This window comes from Zingiber officinale, chromosome 5A, assembly GCF_018446385.1.
Source record: "Zingiber officinale cultivar Zhangliang chromosome 5A, Zo_v1.1, whole genome shotgun sequence".
NCBI lineage: Eukaryota > Viridiplantae > Streptophyta > Magnoliopsida > Zingiberales > Zingiberaceae > Zingiber > Zingiber officinale.
The window spans coordinates 151,124,343-151,145,051 of NC_055994.1; the positions used below are offsets into that span (position 1 = coordinate 151,124,343).

General features: G+C 36.0%; 1 protein-coding gene across 6 annotated transcripts; it reads right to left on the minus strand.

Moving 5' to 3' along the window:
- Window positions 1–20,709, minus strand: LOC121982496 (pre-mRNA-splicing factor ATP-dependent RNA helicase DEAH1-like). Of its 6 annotated transcripts, none has more exons than XM_042535597.1 (28): window positions 20,243–20,709; window positions 19,954–20,059; window positions 19,743–19,873; window positions 18,346–18,537; window positions 18,166–18,234; window positions 11,637–11,723; window positions 10,325–10,358; window positions 10,195–10,249; window positions 9,719–9,778; window positions 9,492–9,563; window positions 7,870–7,933; window positions 7,052–7,131; window positions 6,847–6,914; window positions 6,703–6,757; window positions 6,469–6,526; window positions 6,298–6,366; window positions 6,079–6,147; window positions 5,318–5,407; window positions 3,761–3,847; window positions 3,515–3,630; window positions 3,354–3,420; window positions 2,232–3,272; window positions 2,085–2,147; window positions 1,178–1,301; window positions 1,007–1,107; window positions 701–763; window positions 564–636; window positions 1–461 (listed from the first exon to the last, which is right to left on the minus strand). In XM_042535597.1, exons 2-28 carry the CDS (start codon window positions 20,051–20,053, stop codon window positions 415–417), a joined length of 3,135 nt encoding a protein of 1,044 aa, XP_042391531.1. In that variant the 5' UTR covers window positions 20,054–20,059; window positions 20,243–20,709; the 3' UTR covers window positions 1–414. The 6 variants fall into 6 exon arrangements, with proteins under 6 accessions (XP_042391531.1, XP_042391528.1, XP_042391530.1 ...); XM_042535594.1 differs by having other exon boundaries at window positions 19,954–20,080; XM_042535596.1 differs by having other exon boundaries at window positions 20,238–20,709.

Here is a 20,709-nt window from a genome sequence, read left to right on the forward strand (position 1 = left end):
AACTAGTCAACAATAAACCATAGCTTTGATTGCATAACTTGTTACAGACTGCTCATCGAACCTTTTAAAAAAAAAAAAAAAAAAGAACAATCTACAGCAGTAAATACTACCAAAATTTGTCAATCCCTAAACACTAGCTCCAAGTTAGCTATAATCTATGAAATCAGAGCTCAACATGATCAATATTAATTACATGCCTCAACTTCTACATAATATTCTATCTTCTGCATAGTGGTGACTTATCAGACAAATTTTTGCATCTGTATGTACACAAACTCGGTATGAAGGAGAGGGATTACTCTTCTTCTCTTGCAATAAAGGACAGCATGCCAAGTTTAAGGGAAACCATCTGCAGAAAAGAAGCTGGTGTTTCCCTCTCAGATGAACATCTTCCATGGCTCAGCCACCTAGTATTTAATCTGCTGCTAGCCCTTTTCCACGAGGCATTTTCGTTGTTGAGGCTGCCACAATAGATCTTATTTCAACAACTTATCGAAGAAAATACAATGATAAATGAGTATTTGAATAATAACGCAAAAGAGAACTAAGAATAAGTATAGTACCATCTTCAACATCCTTCATCTGATAATAATGCGGAGCAATTTCTATCAACCAATCCGGTTTCAATTCTGTGACCTGCACGAAAATGTTGACATTATATGTACCATATCCATCAAGTATCTAGTGGAAAAAGTGGTACCTGTCGCATATACTCTTTCGTTGTAAGTACAAGTTCATGGTAAATGACCCAGCGTGGTAGCACCTAAAAAATAAGTGAAAATAAAATATCAGATTATCCAACATAAAAGGTAGCCTTTTATTACCAAGGAACATCTTTAAATTTATTTGGCTGTGGTGAGTTTAATGAGTTAAAATATTAGGATGAACCCAAAATATCTCACAGATATAGCAAGGGAATTCAAAATTTCTTGCAAGTCATATATTTAAAAACTTCTTTAACAATCTAAACTCAGTTGTAGTTACATCATTTCAAGAGTTAACTTGCCTCTGCGAGACCAGAGCTTGGATGAATATGCACCGTTTGAGGATTTTTGACTGTTTTGTACGCACCAGTTTTTTGCAGTTTTGCTGAATGGTGGAAGAATCCTGCAAGAACAATAAATTAGGTCACATAATAGAATAAGAAGAATAATGGAAATACAACAATATGCCATACCTGAAGTTATGGCCTTCTTCACTGCATCTAGGTCGCTCAGGTTTGAAGTTGGTTCAATCTCAACCCTTTCTAAGAGACCTTCCAATTGATCTCTGATATCCCTTGCCCGCTTCATACTACGGACCTGATGGGGGGGAAAATGACAATAAGAAAGAAAACTGACACGAATATTAAAAATTTCAAGGATTGAAGATCCTGGATAACTTTGGTCAAGTAAGAACTAGTGGAAGGTTGTTTAGTACAGAAATTGTGCAAGAACAGTGGATAATTTATATTTCACTGAGACAATAGATCCAATTAAGCAATCAAAACAGAAAAGCAAATAATAAATTTTGCTCCAAGAAAACACCACCAATTGCCAGTTTTAATCTCAGTTAATAACTTCTCAAGAGAAAATTTTCAGAAACTGCAAACCATTGTGTATTTTGTTCATTGTGATTTGTCATATTCCAAAGATGAGTTTTCAATAATCTACACATTAAGACAATTTCCAGAAACTGCAGATCATCATGGACTTTGTTCACCGTGGTGTCATATTCCAAAGATAATTTTACATGAAGTGCTGCCGGTGGTATTATGGTTGTGAAAAAAGCCGGCAACTAAGTGTTTGCTTGAGTGATGGGAACAAGGTAGGAAGAGTTGGTCAGGATGAGTACTAGAGAAATCAGGCTAGTGGCTCAAGATCTCAAATAAATGATTGATTTGATTTACCATCTAAATAAATGATAAATGACATGTGACAATAATATTGGCATCATAGTGCAAACTAATAGAATCCTGACATGGAGGTCAACATTTATTATAGAAACAAATTCAATATTTGAGCTTAACACATCCAAGTGCAATCCAAAAGACAAATAGGAAATGTTCAAGACAAGGAAAAAAAAATTAAAAACAACTTTTATACCTGAATATAGTTCTCATAGCACCACTGGGTTGAGTAGTTAGTTTCCTTCCAAGAATTGTAAACCTAAAACAAGAAAATTGAATTTTTTTTAAACATAGAAATAAATTAACCAAAATATTTAAGACAGAACATGTGGTTGTATAGTACATTAAGCAAGGCAATATGATCCCCAACATTCCCAGTATGAAAATTCATCCTAGCATTATCTGCATGCACTTGTTTGTCCTTCGGACGATAAAATATTGAATTACCAATAGAAAGCATTGAGGCAATAGTTATAGCCTCTTCAGAGCACTTGTACTTCTCTGAAGCAACAATCGTTTTCGACAGCATGGGATCTAGTGGAAACTCTGCCATCCTCCTTCCAGTCTTAGTCAATTCACCAAGGCTGTTTAATGCATTGAGAGCATAAAGTTGTTCCAGGGCCTTTAGCAATGCCTCTGAGGGTGGAGGATCCATGAAGTCAAAATTTACCAAATCATTGATCCCCAGACTTTTCAGTGTCAGTACGACATTAGCAAGGTTTGTTCTTTGAATTTCTGGTACAGTATTATCATCCAGATCATGCTGAAAATTATATGCAGTGTAAAGACGGAAACACATTCCAGGGCCAGTACGTCCAGATCTTCCAGCCCTTTGCATCGCTGATGCTTTTGAGATTGGATTTATTAACAATGATTCCATACCAGTTCGTGGATTGTATGATTTTATTTTACAAAATCCAGGATCCACGACATACTTTATGCCATCAATTGTAAGGGACGTTTCTGCAATGTTAGTAGCCAACACAACTTTACGAGCACCATCTGGAGTAGGTTCAAATATTTTTGCCTGGAGCTCAGTAGGAAGGTTTGCATAAATGGGGCATATTATTAGTTCTGCTATCTTTGTACCTAAGCCCCTTGTCCTGTGCTTAAGTATTTCATCAATCGTTTCAATTTCCTCCTGACCTGTAAGAAATACAAGAATATCCCCAGGGGGTTGAGTTACATGTATCTGAAGTACTGTGACAATGGCAGCATCTATATAATCAGCTTCCGGTGCTTTTGTGAAATTTATTGTTACAGGAAATCGTCTCCCTGGTATCTTGAAAATTGGGGCAGAATCAAAGTAATCACTGAATTTTTCAGCATCCAGTGTTGCACTTGATATAAGGAGCTTAAGATCTTTGCGGAAACGAGTTATATCCTGTAAGATAACATATTACTTATGCTTAAGACAGCTTATAAAGAAAAACAAAGAACACATAACGTCCCACAGACTACTTACCTTTACCAATCCAAACAAGATGTCTGTTGACAGAGTTCGCTCATGCGCCTCATCAACCATTATAACACTGTGTTTGACACACAAAAAATAAAGGACAATCACAACCCTGAATGAACAACAAAAAGAAAGAACTTATCTGAATTAAATTTTCTATAACATACCTGTAGCTAGCCAAGTCAGGTTCACTAAGGAATTCCCTGAGCAACATTCCATCAGTCATATATTTGAGAATAGTCTTTTCTGATGTACAATCTTCAAATCGAATTGAATATCCAACCTATACATTCAGATCAAAGGAAAAAAAGAATCAACTATGGGGACCCTAAAAAGCACTGCAGCATTTAGGTCAACCTAAAAATACACATGCAAGTTGTAAAGAATATGGGGAAATGGAAAAGTAAACAGACCTCATGCCCAAGTTTGACCCCCATCTCCTGAGAAACCCTTGCAGCCACACTCATGGCTGCAACACGCCGTGGCTGAGTACAACCAACCTAAATCAAGTGAAAGGGAAGTAGAATATCATTAGGATGGAAGAAGTATTAACTACAATAACCAAGACTACAAAAACTATACTAGTGACATCCAACCTAGAATAGAAAGATCCAAGTATTATGACATGCCAACAATTATCACATGCAAGTATGCCAACAACATTATTAGGGAAAAATGGGCTAAACTTCATCATCAGCAACCGAGATTCCAACTTCCAGCATTCACCTCCAGGAATAGCAAAGATAATAATATGACATACAAAGTCAGTGGTCACATGCAAGTGTGCTAACAACGTAATTAGGTTAAACAGGGAAAAGAGTCAAAGTCCATCAATAACCAACATTGAATTTCCAATTTCCAGCATCCTCTCCTTGCATGCCTCTCCATGGAATAGTACAAGTTCACATGCTCATGCAGAAAAGGAAGAAATACTAAACCGCACAGCTCAAAAGGCCCGTTTGCTAAAAGATTTTAAAAACCAATTACAAAGATAATGCTATCAGTTTCATATCTAATTCTGAAACAGAATTAAGGAAGTTCATTTTTCCGGCAAGGAAATCTAGTTGTCATTATAGAACCACTGCTTTCATAATAGAGTTTCTGACCTAGAGGCAGTTCAACACACTTCAGCACAAGTCAATATTAATGTAACTTAACTGGTAATGATTTTGGATTACATTAATTATTATTATTATTATTATTATTAATCCAACTATGTAGGTCTTACGATCCAACTAGTCCTAGAGGTGACCGGTCCAGCCCGGCTCCATGGAAGTTTCCCACGGACCACTAGGATAAATCCGGAAGCGCAAGTGGAAGTCGTGACCGGTCCAGCCCGGCTCCACGGAAGTTTCCCACGGGCCACTAGGATAAATCCAGAAGCGCAAGTGGAAGTCCACACAATGGTCCAACGGTCCCAATGGTTCAAATGCGGGAGGCGAATTTCTTACGCTTCCTGAGTTTTAAACCCTGGGCACATGGGGAACCCCAAGATGTGCTTATCACTATACCATAGCATCATTATTAATATAACTATATGTTACATTAATATTAAAATTAATTAATTAATTAATTAATATAATTTTTAAATTTTTAACTCAACACTTCTATTGTTCCCAATGAAGCCTTGTCCAAGCCAATAACCCATTGAGACGGGGTTAGTATCAATTGGTACCGCTAGGGTTTGGCTGATACCGACAATCCCTTTGTGCCAAGGCAGTGACAGTTTCAATTGTAGATGAAGCGGTAACTTTCACTCATGTCGACTGAAACAAACAAATTTTAATATGTGAAATAACCTAAGTCAAAATAGACAATGAGATGCAAAATAGGAAACTAAATAAGAAATATTAAAAAACATCGGCAAATGAAACGAAAAAGACACAAATTGCATGTGTATTTTAAATGTATATAGAGCTAATACAATATAACAAGAGTAACTTGGCAATAAAGAAGGTTTATCCATTTACCAATCCGTGTTTTGTATATCCCGCCTCATGTAAATACTGTGGTATTTGAGTTGTTTTACCGGAACCTGTTTCTCCAACAATGACCATGACCTATTAAATAGAAATCAAAATGATGTCACAACAGGAGGCAATGATGGTGAATCCGCTACTTTACAAAAATACAATGTAATAGGCATAGAAGAAACTAGTTGCAAACAAATAACAAATGCATCTCGCCAAAAAAAGTTGTTTTCATTAGACAAAAAGAGAGAGATGAAACATGTAGCAAGAGTAAAATAAAAGAAGATGGATGAATATTTAAAATAAATTTCTTGTGACTGAAGAACTAACACATGAAATTATATAATTAACAAGTCTGCAGCCTCAAATATAACAAATCATTTAACATCATTGCAAGACATGAAAATCAGACAGATTTGAGAGCATACATTTGTGACTCTCCAGATAAATAGCTTCCCATGTTCTAGTTTTTCTATGACCAGAAGAAAAATAAAGCAGATAAATGAATTAATAAATTCCTTGCACCATAACTTCCAAATTGGATAAGAAAAGGACACATGGTCAAGAAGTCTCCAAACTATAACACAAAAGATAACCAGAATTGTTTAACAAAAACCATCATATACTTGTCTTTACAGTTTTTTTTAAATTAAAAAAGCATAATGGTACTTCAAGTTTGAAACCTCAATGGACATCTTCTGTCTAAAAAACAAAAAAGCCAGCCGAAAACAGAATTAATATATTTAAATAGACTTAAAAACCTGATGGTCATGAATAGCTTGGAGCAATTCATCCCTATAAGGGTAAATTGGCAGAGTCTGTCTCTCTTCCTGGCAAAAAAAGCATGAAGAAACAAGCAGTTTAAACAATGAAATAAAGATAATTAGTTAAGGATTTAGGAAAAAATAAAAGATCTTCATTCAACAAATAGGAAAAATGAAGTATATAAATGCCAAATACATCCTCAAAAGATAACATACTTGAAGTTTTTGCAATGCATTCTTTGCAGTTGAATCATCAGGTTTCTCAGAAGACATTTCATCTTCAAACTGTCAATATATTTATATTAAATTATCAAATAAAGGAATATCTAGAACCAGACAGATATCTCACAATAATTGTATAAGAAGAATGTTTGTTCTGTCACATACATTGACTCCATCCATAATGGACTCCTTGATGAAGTCAATACCATCTTCTAAGACAAACCTGAACAAGAAGTAGAAGTAACTTGACTGTGTCTAACAATCATCAAATGAAAGATGATAATAGTATCTGGCTACAAGTACATGGCAATCAGCATTGACGTACCAAGCATTGGCGGGAAAGCAAATTAGAATTTCACAGTTGTAGAAACAAATACAAAAAATAAAGAAATGACTTACTCATAGTCAGCAGGAGCTTGCTTGTTCCTCGAACCATATTTTAAAGTTCCCTTCCCTGCATAACCAACATTGGAACTTGACATTAGTACTACAACTAAAGGATAAACATAACAAGTTGGTTCAAACAAAAAAATATCTCCGTACCACTTTGATAGTTTTCCCATGCTTCCTGTTCAGCAAAAGGGTCCATCTTATCTCCAGCACCAGGATCTCTAGCCAACAAAAAAATAAAAAATGCACATATGAATAGAGTATTACAGCAATGAAATAAAAATGGTGAGAAGGTTAAAGATGAGTTCAACTAAGAAAGTCCAAATGAAAAATGATATCTGTGCACAAACTATCATACCTGTATCTATGGATAGCTGCAGCAAATCTTTTCTCTTGATTTACACCTCCTTCTTGGTCATATGCCTCAGGCATCCTATACTGCATTATGATTGGCAAGAAACAATGAAACATGCTGCAAAGACAATCAACTAGTCTTCAAATTTTATCAATGTGATAGCCTCTAGGGCCTTTAAAACAGGTCAGCATATTTGTAAAGTATAGAGGCAAGACAGCATATCGTGTTCGGTCATATTTGTAAAGTACAGAGGCAAGATGTAGTTTACTATGGTGTTTAATTTTGTGGCTAAGACAACTGAATTTAGAAACAAAAAAAGAAATTAAAACTTATCACTATATATAAAAATACCTCTTGAACTCTGCAATAGGAACTAACTTTGGCCTTTAAATACGCAACCATAAATGACTTTTCGGATAACAATGAAGTCTCATAATGAATGTACCAAAATTTAATTTATGCAGTAAAATCCATGCCCTAAAGAATCAGAATGAATTATTGCTCAAAATGGCTAGAAACACATCTAAGAAGTAGCATGTTGCTCCAATGCTATGCTTCTCGTGCTGCTGAATTGTACGAGCTCAAATCTTAGTAAGGTAATGCAATCCTAGTTATGTTAAAATTAAATGATTGCACTAGCACAAAACATTACTACAGAATGAATGTAAACCATAGTGGAAAAACATAACATTCTAGATTTGAATATCAAGAAAGGGTCGTGGACATGGAACTAGTGAAAAACAATTAAAGTGAATAAAAAAAGTAAATTTTAAGGGACAAGGACAGGCATAAAAAACAGTCAGTAGTTGTTGCTTCATTACCTCATTGATGTCATCCACATCCTCTATGTGCTCTGATGCGAGTTCATAAATTTTTTTTTTGAACCTTAAAAGGCAAATAGGATGTAACAGAAAATTAAATTTCGAAATAAATTTAAGCACGTAATTAAATGAATAAGAAATGATTGATAAAATAATATATTTGAGAAGCCTAGATAAGTCTCTAGGTAGAAGGTAGATTGCAAAAACTAACTGGAAGGATTAATTAAGTAAAATTTCATAGAGTCAAAAGCAGGTATATTGATATATTACCATTAGCATAGATTGTTGGGTCGTATTCAGATAGAATCCCAAAAAATCTTCAATCATTAGAAGATAAACCTGCCTTTTTTTATATATACTGAAAGTTTATTTTAGCTATTCCAACAGTGAAATAGAGTGTCCTTTCCTCTGTGCTTAAGAGTTCAAGGCCTTTACAATAATCATCACATGTGCTTGAAACACAAGTTTTCTTAACAGGACAGACAGCATAAAGTGTAAACTTATACTGCTAATCAGTTACTTCTCTTGAGATGTTAAATAAAAATTGAGAAAGGAATTCCCAAAGCAGAGAGATATTAACTGGAGCATACAAATCAAACTTTACTAGGTAAGAATTTCTCATGAGGTTTATATCATGGTGCCTTGGGTATAGTGGATTGTCTTCTGTGGCAATTCATCATATTCCTTATGAGGCGCATCATAACTGATCTCTCTCTTTCATCAAATGCATAAATTCAGTCTGGAGTTAAAAAAATATCATATCCATCTATATCGATTGATGTATATGTTTCCATCTATCACAAGAACATTTCATATTGAGAGATTGCTATGCAGAATATCATGTACACTGATCAAATAAGTAGCACACTTCGTGGCATTATATAATGTTCATTTATACTTATCCCAAAAAATGACGAATTACATGATGAGAACAAACTGTAGTCTACACTAAAATGAAAATTTGCAATGCATAATTATGGAAATCTAAAATTCATAATTCTGATGGTATATTATGATGAACATCACATTTGATTTCTCCCCCAACTAAAAGATGCAATGGTGTTCCTCATTTGTTATACATGTGCCAATACAATGGAATCCAGGAAGGGTTTGAAAGGCCATATTTTATTTGTCCTTGAAACTGAAAGGTTCAATGTTGTTCCTCATTTGTTATACAAGCGCATAAAAACAAATTGGAATCCAGGAAGTGTTTGAAATGTCCAGTCAAGCTAAGAACTATGTTAGTCAAAGTCAGACACAAATATCAGGCACTCATATAGTTCAAGTTGTCTGACATGCATAGAAGATGAAGAAACCAAGTATCAAGGGCCAAGAAGCAACAGATGATGCAGTAAAGTTATTGGAAATTGGCAATTAAGAAGCTACAACAACAACCAAGTCTTATCCTACTAAGGCAATAAAGAAGCTAACAATAGAAAAATAATAATCAGCAATTCCAAGAATTGGTAATTCTTGTGAACACTGCAAAGTGACAGACACACATGGTACTCTTCATAGCTACATTTTGCACAAGGACAAAAAAGTTAACTATAGTAAATGAAATTAATGGAGAATGTACAGTTTTCAACTCTGGAAAAAGAGAAAAAGTTAATCATAATTACCTGTGTTGGCTTTCTTCTGCTTCAGTCAGTTTAACACCCTCAAATATATATTCATGATCAACAATCTCATCCCTAGGATTGCAATCAAATCAAATAGATTCAGAATCCTCTTATCACATCAAATGTCATATAGACATAAATAAGCAAAGTGCACCCGTGGTCAGAATGAAGAGAAAATGAAGTTTAAGAAAGACAAAGGCAAGTAAGATGCATCTTCTCTAGCATACTTGAGTTCCAAGAGCTTCTGGTCCCTCCTTTTCTGTAAATATACTTGCCTCGAAACTTTCCTGTTATGAGAAGCAAAATTACAGTATAATGTGAAGATCAATCAGCACCAGCAAGTGCTAAAGCTTATATAATCTGACACTGGAAATTACTGCAACTAATTATTTCCCTCTTGCCTTTTCCAAAGTTTTGCAGGTACATAACCACTTTGATAAACTCACATGGTTGTCGTTATTAGGAATCCTACCTTCTCTTTTCATGTTACCTTCACATTCACAAGTCAACTAAGATAAATTTTTGTAAGCTATGTATAGTTCGTTTAGTGGAAAGGAAGGACAAATATTTTCAACTAATTCTAAAGATTGAAAAATTAAAAATTCTTGCATCAACCAGACCCACCATATTATTAATAGTAAAATGATAAAATGTAATGATGTAAAAACTTTGCTGGATGCATTTTAAGTGCAAGTATAAGAACCTTAATTCCAAAGTATCATTATCCTCAAGAGCCTTTGACCTCCGAATTTGTTCCTCTGTAATGAAATGGTAATAGTTAAGTAAGAATCATTTAAAGAAAAACTGAACTAATGAAGGGCAAATGATCATACCTTTCTCCTCCTTTGTCAATTTTGGCTCCATTAACTATTTTAAAAGGAAATACAAAGAGACCGTTAAAGAGAAATTAAAATGAAAAATGTAATTTGCAGATTTTGGAGGAAGATAAAAGGTGCTAGCTCTGAGAAATAAATTAATGAACTAGAATTTATCTGAATGATTAAGTAAATTAATTCTACTAATACAAACGGATAACCACAAGACACATAAGGATAGATAATTGAAGGAGAAATTATGTGTTTATGGAATAATAAAATAAGTTTACTAAACTATAGATGTAGATTCGAAGAAGATACAAAATAGAATTTACAAATCAGATTAGTCAGTTCTTTTCTCCAGGAACTCAAACAAATTAAGTTACTGAACACAAGCACACTTTCCAGTATCTGGCCAATTTAAGTATATGCCACATATAATATATTGAGACTATAAAATTATATAATTTGATAAAAGAATGAGGGGAAGTCAACCATTCAACTATTTCCAGTTCCATTGTAAAAAAAAGGCACGGGGAATGCATATATGTTGATATTCATATTGGCTTGCTGCAAATAAAAGCTGCATTTCTTATTGAAACAAGATTCATCCAATACATTCAAACTGATGAGAACACAATATATTTTTCCAATACAAAAATTTATCAAACCAATTAAACAGGTCCAGACAAACAAAATAAGTAAAAGAAAATTCTAAGTGGACCTTCGTGCCAAGGGGGACTTGTTAGAACTAAAAAAGGTATAGACTTCATCAATTCATTCGATTGAGCCTTATTATGGAAACCTACTATAGGGTTACTTCGAAATTCAGATAAATTCTAGGACAAAAATTGGGCAATTTTGAGCCAAATCCTTAGTTTGACAAACAAAACCCATGAGAAGCAACAGGAGAAAATGTATGTGCCAATTGTCAGTTATCTAATAAACTCGTAGATATTGAAGTTCAACAAGACTTACTTTTTTATAAGCAACTGAAAAAGTTCTTACTAATGGTAAAAAAGGGTTTAGATGTAAGGGGTGTTCTCATTTTACCCTCCAGATTCAAGTCAGCCTCTTTGATCGTAATTTTCCCCAAGTTGAAAGCAAAGATAGGAAATTTGTCTTTCAAAGCATTAGAAGCTTGTAGTACAAAAATGTTTGATTAGCAACAAAGAAAATCAGGAGATGCCATTGATTTTATTGGCAAAGTAAAGACCCAGAATAATGAATTATAACTTCATAAGAGTGCACAGAAAGGAGTAGCTTAAAAAATCATTCAATTCCAATCTGCAAACTTAGGGGAATACAAAGATGGCATAAGTTTCCTTACCTTTCGTGTCCCAGCTGCATCTCGCTCTCTGATATTCCTCTCTAATTGTGCTCTTTCTTCTTGATCTCGCCTCCTCTCTTCTTCTGACTGCACAGTTAGAGTGTTGAATTTAAGAAAGAAAAACAATTGAATCTTGCTATCACACTGATTACATAATCAACAAAGGACACATTGTAGGAAAAATTATAAAGGTGAGAGAAAACCACACATCATTGTTAGCACTTTGGACATAAATACCCATCTTGTATAAAAATTAGAAAGAACCAATAGAAGATTGCATGCAAGTGAAGCTAAACAGATAAATAATTTCAGAATAAAATTTATAATATTAGACTAAGCATTCTCAGCCAAATTGATCTGAAAAATATACATTGATGACAAGGGAAAAAACTAATCCAACAACAATCAATGTTCAAAAATACCAAAGTGACTGCAACAGAAATAGCACAAGAAAAAAAGGAACCAACCAATTCAAAATAAAATTATCAAGGAGAAAATGAGGATAGATGTACAAAACCAAAGTCATGCGACAAACTCTCGAAATTATTATCAAGATAACAGGCAGACCAAAAGTATTAAATAATGGTTTCATATCTCGTTCCAGTTTGGTCAGCACAGATGAAACAGACTTCAAAAATACTAATAATTCTTTTCTAGACCAAAATGAAAACAAGATAAGAATAACAAGAAAGAAAGACCAAGAAAATATACAGAAGCAACTAGATTCAAGCCAACTCAAAATAATGCTATCAAGAACATAAGACTGGGTTATATAAAAAATGAATCCGAATTGATTAAAGGAAATGCATCCCAAAAGACCTAAATAGGAAATGGATCCCAGTCTAATTTCATGATATCTAATGTATGGATAGGCCTTTTAAATTTGATCACAATCCTAACTCCCTGTAGTAAATACCAGTCTACAGAGTCAAAAGGGCAAAAATCAAAAGGACGTCCCTAATTATCTTTTTTCATAAAAAAGGCATCCCTTTTTCAAAAAAATCAAAACAACGCCCCAACATATTTCTCATTCCGAAAATACTCTTATTCCATCGATATCTACAGTCAAGCAGTTAAACGTGTTAAAGTAAATCATTTTTCTTTTCAGTCCAATTTGGTCAAAAATACTATACATAGAGCACTTCTATACATGATTTGAAATCTCGGACTATGCCAAATGAAATGGTCAAAATCGATTCGGTAAATCATCAAAACTCAATACCACTTGGCATCAAGGGTCAAAATTTCGAGTTGTGCTGTAGTTTTGGTTTTTGACCGGAAAGATGTTATTCCAATATCATGACAACGCTTCAATACATGATAATGATATCAATGGCAGATTGGAGGTTAAAGAAGATGAAACAAAGGAATGAGACATTATGTGTGCTGAGTGGTATAGAGTTTAAGTAATTTCCCGAAATGATATGTTTCGATTGTTTTACTGATATGGTATAAGATTTAAAACCATGCTCAAGAAGGACAAGGTTCTCTTCTTATGTTTCATCTCCTTCCTTTTTCAATTTCAATCCATTATTGACACCATGCGTCGAAACATCGACACGATTCTAAAACAGTATTGTTCCAATCAAAGACCAAAATTTTGTCACCGTTCGAGATTTTAAACCTTACTTCTATGTAAAAAGCATTTTACCAATTTGGTTAAAATTGCTTAAATTTGATCAAAATCACTTCAACATGGACAAAATCACATAAAACTGTTGTTAGATCAGTTTATTTTAACATGTAGTAGCAAGTACTCCGTAGTTGCTACAACAACGCTGGAATAAGTGTATTTTCGGAAGAGAAATATCGCAGAGCATTATTTTGACTTTTATTATAAAAGGGGCACCCTTTTGAACATTGTGATAATCTAGGGCGCCCTTTTGATTTTTGCCCGAGACAACCAACCGATATCTACTTTGCACTAAAACTGAATCCGTCTAACAATTTCAGTTTGTAGTGTAAATAATCAACCACTATCGTGTTAGTTTTTGCCAGAATTCATTTCAGACCTTTGAGTATTAAATAATAATACAAGTACCATACCAAAATGAAAGCATGACTTGAAAAGGATGCACTAGCACTTTTGGTGATTCTTAATTAAGTTCCAAAGTGTCCCAAAACTTTACATCAAAATAAGATTTTCAGAGAAAGGGAAGAAAATAGAAAGAAATTAGAAAGATAAGATAGGTTAAAATAATAGGAAGACTATAAATACATGTCTTTACAAAAATTGTAGGACTCAAATTGGCATCATAACACAATCCTGATAATAATTTGTTGAATGTAGGAGGCTCTATGTGTTAATCCCTATGGTTGTTTTGATGTGATCAACCAAGTTAGGTTAGGTCCTGTTTGTTATTGATCCCTATGTCTAAGTGTGCAGGAGTTTAGGAGCACAGGAAGTCGAGCGGAAGACACAACTAGCGAGAAGGACGGCAAGGGATGGGAGCTGACGGGCTCGGTGCATTCGAAGGACGAAAGAGCTGCGGAAGAGTACACTGGTGGACGAGAAGAACGTGCGCGACGTTCGAGGGACAAGAAGCGAGGCGGAATCTTGCTCGAGGAGAAGGCCGGAAATTGGGTTCAGGTGAGCCCTATTTCGGTTGGCCGCAATCACCCAAGCAATCGGGACTTCGAAAGCTAAAGTGAAGATGAAGAAATACTGGAAAAGCAATTGGAGGCGCCCCTCAATAGTCGTTAGAGGCGCCTCTGCCCTCATCAGATTGAGAGTGCCCTCAACAGCATTGAGAGCGCCCTCAAAAACATTGAAGGCGCCCTTAATGCCCTTGAGGGCGCCCTCGACCTAGCCAAATTGGTCGTTGGCAAGGGGATAAAACTTTATCCGCTTATCCCCTTAGAGGCGCCCTCAATCCCTTTGAAGGCGCCCTCAACACTCGAGATAAAATTTCCAAGAGCTATATAATGGCCCCTGGAGCTAAGAAATAATCAATCAACTCTAGTATTCAATTCCTAACAACGTTTGAGCTTTCTTATTGTGTAAAAGGCTTCTCCGCCTTCAGAGAAGGAGATTGTTTCTGAGTTTTTCAACCGCCTTGGATTAACAACCACCTAGGTTATAACCAAGTCAATCTCTTGAGTCTTTTCTCTATTTTTTGTCATTTTATTATTTTACTGTTGCATTTTTAGAGTTGAAAGAACGAGGAGGGTATTTCTTATTTTTCAGGCAATTCACCCCTCCCCTCTTGCAAGCCGGTGTGCCAACTAATATCAGAGCCCAACAGCCTCAGAAGGACTAACCGCCGTCTGAAGCAGCAAAGATCAAGACGATGGCCGGTGCAAGTATTCACCCCCCGAAATTCAACTGAGACTTCGCTACAAACGTCGAATGGAGATTTTTTAAAACGAATTTCGACATTTTATTAACAATGAAATACGATTTTGTAGTTCCAAAAGATAAAGAAGAGTACTAATGGATGAAGAAGGAGCGAACCGACTTCGTGGCGAACGGCAAAGCAGAATTCCATCTGCTCAGCATTCTTCCACCCCAAGAGGTCAATCGAATCGGCAGCTACGACTCCGCCAAAGATCTCTGGGAGAAGTTCCTGGAGCTCCACGAAGGTACTTCAGAAGCGAAGTTAGCAAGGCGGGACATCCTCCGGACTCAGCTTACAAATCTTCGGATGAACAATGGAGAGAAAGTAGCGCAACTCCAAGCGAAAATCAAAGAACTAAGAACTCAACTGAACAACCTCGGAGAATCGGTAACAAACCGAGATTTGATCTGGTATGCGCTCAACGCCTTCCCGAGAACGTCAGAATGGGCATCCTTAGTAGATGCATACTACATCTCTAAGAACTTTGAGGTAAATACGCTAGAAAACTTATTTTCTATTTTCGAACTTCACGAATCTCGAATTGCAGAACCTAAACAAATAGAGAAGTCAAATCTCAATGTTGCCCTACAAGTTGCAATGGCCAATCCTGACTTCGAAGCGTCGATCGATAAAACTAAAGCGGCGCTATTAGTAAGAAAGTTCAATAAGTTTATTAAGACTAATAAATTTAAATCGCAGTCGAGAAAGCATCAACGCAACAAAAGGACGGTCTGTTGCTATAATTGCAATGAAGAAGGGCACATCAAAGATGAAAATAAAGAAAAAGAACAACGAAAAGGAGAAAGGAAAGTACAAGCCAACATCCTCCAAGTACAATACCCTGAAGGTCATGTGGTCAGATTCGTCGTCCTCCGAATCTGAAGTCGAAGCCTTCTCGGGATTAGTACTGATGGTCAACCATCAAATTGAAGAAGAAACCAGCTCAGAGATGAGCATAGATGAAGGGGGAGAATCATCATAAGAAAGCTACGATGAAGGGGGAGTATCAAAAATAGAGGTAAGTGAAGAACGTACTCTAAACCCGAAACAGTCTTTTCATTTTATCAAAGTTCTTACAAAAGACTTAGTAAAATCAAAAAAAAAAAAATTGCTGATTTAAAAATACTGTTAGATAATTTACAAACAGAAAATGATAATTTGAAAATGCAAAATCAAAATCTGAAAACTGATGCATGCTTAAAACCTAACAACTTTCAAAAATCAAAACTTAGAGTTTATGGAAAGTTAAGTTGGTATATTAGACAACATCAGGGACAACTTAGAAAGATTTTCAAAAATTATGTACCCCTAAATGTTTATATTCCTTAAAAGGTTTTGTCTAAAAGTGGTTAATAATCCAATAACCAAGAAGGCCTAGTGCCTCACCACGGCCTGGAAGCCGATTATCGAATTGAATATTTAATTGACAAACTGATAAAACATTAAAATAAATTTAATATTTTAAATTCTTGTCAATTATTAGAAAGTTTCATTTTTTTAAATTGTTTTAAAAATGTTCAATTAAACTGAAAAATGTTTTTAAAACTTGGGGGAGTTAATTTTTTTTACTGAGAGATTTTTTTCAATTTTAATGTTGTAATTACTTATATTGCAAATTTATGCTTAAATGTTTTATTTGCATTTATTACTTGTCTGTTTTTACCATAACTTGAACTTAGGTTGATGCACATCAAAAAGGGGGAGATTGTTAATCTCTGTGGTTGTTTTGATGTGATCAACCAAGTTAGGTTAGGTCATGTTTGTTATTGACCCTGTGTCTAAGTGTGCAGGAGCTTAGGAGCGCAGGAAGTCGAACGGAAGACGCGGCTAGTGAGAAGGACGGCACGGTATGGGCATCGATAGGCTCGGTGCGTCCGAAGGACGAAAGAGCTGCGGAAGAGTACACCGGTGGACAAGAAGAGCATGCGCAACGTTCGAGGGACGAGAAGCTGGGGCAGAAGCCTACTCGAGGAGAAGACCGAAATTGGGTTCGGGTGAGCCCTATTTCAGTTGGCCGCAATTACGCAAGCAATCGGGACTTCGGAAGCTAAAGTGAAAATGAAGAAATGCTAGAAAAGCAGCTGGAGGCGCCCTCAACAGTCGTTAAAGGCGCCTCCGCCCTCATCAGATTGAGGGCGCCCTCAACAGCATTGAGGGCGCCCTCAACAACATTGAAGGCGCCCTCAATGCCCTTAAGGGCGCCCTCGACCTGGCCAAATTGGTCGTTGGCAAGCGGAAAAAACTTTATCCGCTTATCCCTTAGAGGCGCCCTCAACCCCTTTGAAGGCACCCTCAACACTCGAGATAGAATTTCCAGAAGCTATATAATGGCCCCTGGAGCTGGCAAATAATCAATCAACTCTAGTATTCAATTCTTAGCAATGTTTAAACTTTCTTAGTATGTAAAAGGCTTCTCCGCCTTCAGAGAAGGAGATTGTTTCTGAGCTTTTCAACCGCCTTGGATTAACAACCACCTAGGTTGTAACCAAGTCAATCTCTTGAGTCTTTTCTCTATTTTTTGCATTTTATTATTTTATTATTGCATTTTTAGATTTGAAAGAACGAGGAGAGTATTTCTTATTTTTCAGACAATTCACCCCTCCCCTCTTGCCGGCCCGCTGCGCCAACACCATGCTCATTGGTTCAGATGGACAAGTGTGGCAGTCCATTACATAAATATATTGATCTCTTTTCTACCAACTTGACCAGATGAGATGTAAAACAATCAATTTCAACATGTTATCAAAATATGATATCAAAACTGGAGGTCTAAATGTACAGTAGGAGGTCTAAGGTTCAAATCCTATCGATCTCAAATTTAAAAAACAGACCCATAGCCAACTCACAACGAGCGTGAAGGGACATGTTGAACGTAGGAGGCTCCATGCTCATTCATCCCACATGGACAAGTGTGATGGTGCATTATATAAACATAATGATCACTTTCCTAAGGGTTCAAGCCATAAAACAAGTGATTAGCCAATCAATTTCAATATAATAAAGCTATAATGAAACTATTGAACCTAAACAATCTGGCAAAACAACACAAGAAAAACCTAAAAATTTCTATCTAATACATGTGTCAGATTGATAGCCACTTACTAAATAAAAGAATACCCCTGTCAGATATGAAGTCATAAAAAGTTTCTAGAACAAATTACTATTAACTACTTTCTCAAAAGAAAACTTACATCATCATCATCTTCGTCGATTTTTGATGTCTGGTTTTGAACATGTTGGACGTGTCCCTCATGTCTATCCTGCACTCCAACATTAAGTCCAATGTAAAGTAAGAAGCCATTGGACGAGGCAAGAACCTTGAAGTTTACAACATGAACAGAAATCGATAAAAGAAAACAAGAAGGTTATACCTCATTATCTTCATCATCATCAATCTTCCTCTTCTTTCTAAAATGCTTTTGACGAGAATCCAACTTTCCCTCAGAAGATACAGTAGCTGGTGTTATCATCCCTGTGTCACCATCATCATCATCATCCAGAAGTTTGTAAGCCCTTTGCTTCTTTGCATATTGAGATGCTTCTTTCTCAGCCCTCTGATAGTTCTGGAACAAACATATATAAGCAATCAAATTAATGAGCAGTTGTATATTTTTAAGAATATATTCATATGGATCTACAAAAACTTTACTAGTCAGTTAAAAACAAATAATGAGATAGTTCTAACGATTCCATTTTTTTAATTTAGAAATATTATTATTTCAACTTGGAGATTTAGTTACTTGGACCACCGGATCTTAATTTAAAAAGTCATGATTGATTGGTTGATAGTATCATTAACCATTTTTTCTTTTTTGTTTTGTGTGAGGAACTGACCATGAATCCACTAATTTCACACAAGAACAACCACGTTTTTATCCCACTAAGTGGAGTCGGCTAAGTAATATTATTCATGGTACCCAATGATAATGAATCCCACCCATAATGATCAAAACCAGTTCATAGAATAAGAGTAAGCACAATCATCTTTTGATTAGTATTTTCTTTCCAGAATTTTTAAAAGAAACAAATAGAATATATATATATATATATATATATATATATATATATATATATATATATAGTTCAAAAAAACAAAAGCAAAGTCAGTCTTGTGTTCAACCTTACATTGTTTCTTTAGAAGCACAAGTTCAGTTCATCAAAAGGCTGGCATTTCTCATGTTATCTCAACTCATTGCAAATGTAATCTCAACTCCCAAGAATTATGTTGTTGATCACCCGAGGTTCACAAAACATAATCATCTAAATTAATCTAGCAACTTCAACATACGAGAAAATTCACAATGAAACTACATGATAATATCATGAAGCGGTGTCGCTGCAAAACTCAAGGTTTCTCCATTTGCCACTCACTTTGAAGCATAGACTCCCTATGAGTTCATTTAGTTTCAATCAAATTAAATAGGATCAAGTATTGGTGGCATTTCAGCCACACCAATGTTGGTCCCAAGCCCAAATGAAAAAGGGCGGGGGTTGCGCGTTAGGTTGCCAGCCAGTGTGGCATTGTATACACCAATGAGTCTGGAATTGATTGAATATCACTGTTAAATGCTGGCTAACATTTATAACCTATCGATCCAAGTAAAATCAATTTCTGATGTGCACTAAAGATTGGATGCCATAAATAAATTGAGAGGAGATTGTGGAGAATGGAAAAAGAAAAAAAAATCAAACAAACAAACAAACAAATGAAAATATAGCATCAAAGAAATATACATCAACTTGCTTGGAAAATTTTCTGAGAACTTACACTAGGACCAGCTTGCTTATGTGGAACCTTGGCATACATATCCTCGGCAAAAGAACGGGTTTCTGTTGATGAAGAAAAACCAAACTCCACAAGCTTACGCACAAGATCAGCAGGAGAAGATGACTCCTTGGCTACCAACGCATGAAAGAAGAAACATAATGCCTTTCTGACGAAATAGGAACGGAGGTTTGAACGGACGTTTCATACTTACATAATCTAATAACATATTGTACAGCAACACTTTTGGAGTAACCTATCAGAGAAATTAGCTTGTCTGAGACCCAGGTCTTCAAATAGCTTTCATCTGCCATCTTCCTCTGCTTCTCCAGACGCAAATTCTAAGTCAATCAATGTTAACTCTATGGTTCTGTTAGCAATTTAAAGCACTTGTATGCTTGTATAAATTTAAAAAAAAAAAAATGCATATCCGTAATGACCCTACATAAGTAAAAGAACAGAAAAATTAAAGCGCCATAACGATGAAAAATGCAATACCTAACTGAGCAATCAACAATGGGTTCCTGTTAAGGATCGGGAGAACGTGGATCTACGTTTGCAACTGGGAGTGGAGTTAGGGCGACGGGCAGCAGGTAGTGATCGCGAAGGTGCGTCGACGACGGAAGCCCTACGGCTTTACAGGACCGGAGAGGAAAGGTGAACGAAGTGATGCAGGCAGATGGAAGAGGAGTTAGCCTGGTGGCGAGTGTGGTAAGAAAGGGACGAAGTCCCGCTCTTTCACCGGAGCAACGAAAATGAAAGGGTAGTGGATCAGTAGGGTTGTCCAAATTAAGGGTTGGGAGAGAGGATGCCAGGAGAGAGTTCGGGGAACGCCGGTGCGAGCCGAGGATGAGCAGGTGCCGGAAGGAACTCGGTTGGGATCGGAGACGAAGATCCCGGCGGCGGGGAGAGGCCGTTCGGAAGAAGCGCAGCAGAGAGCAAACCTCTGCATCCAGCTTGACGGACGCCC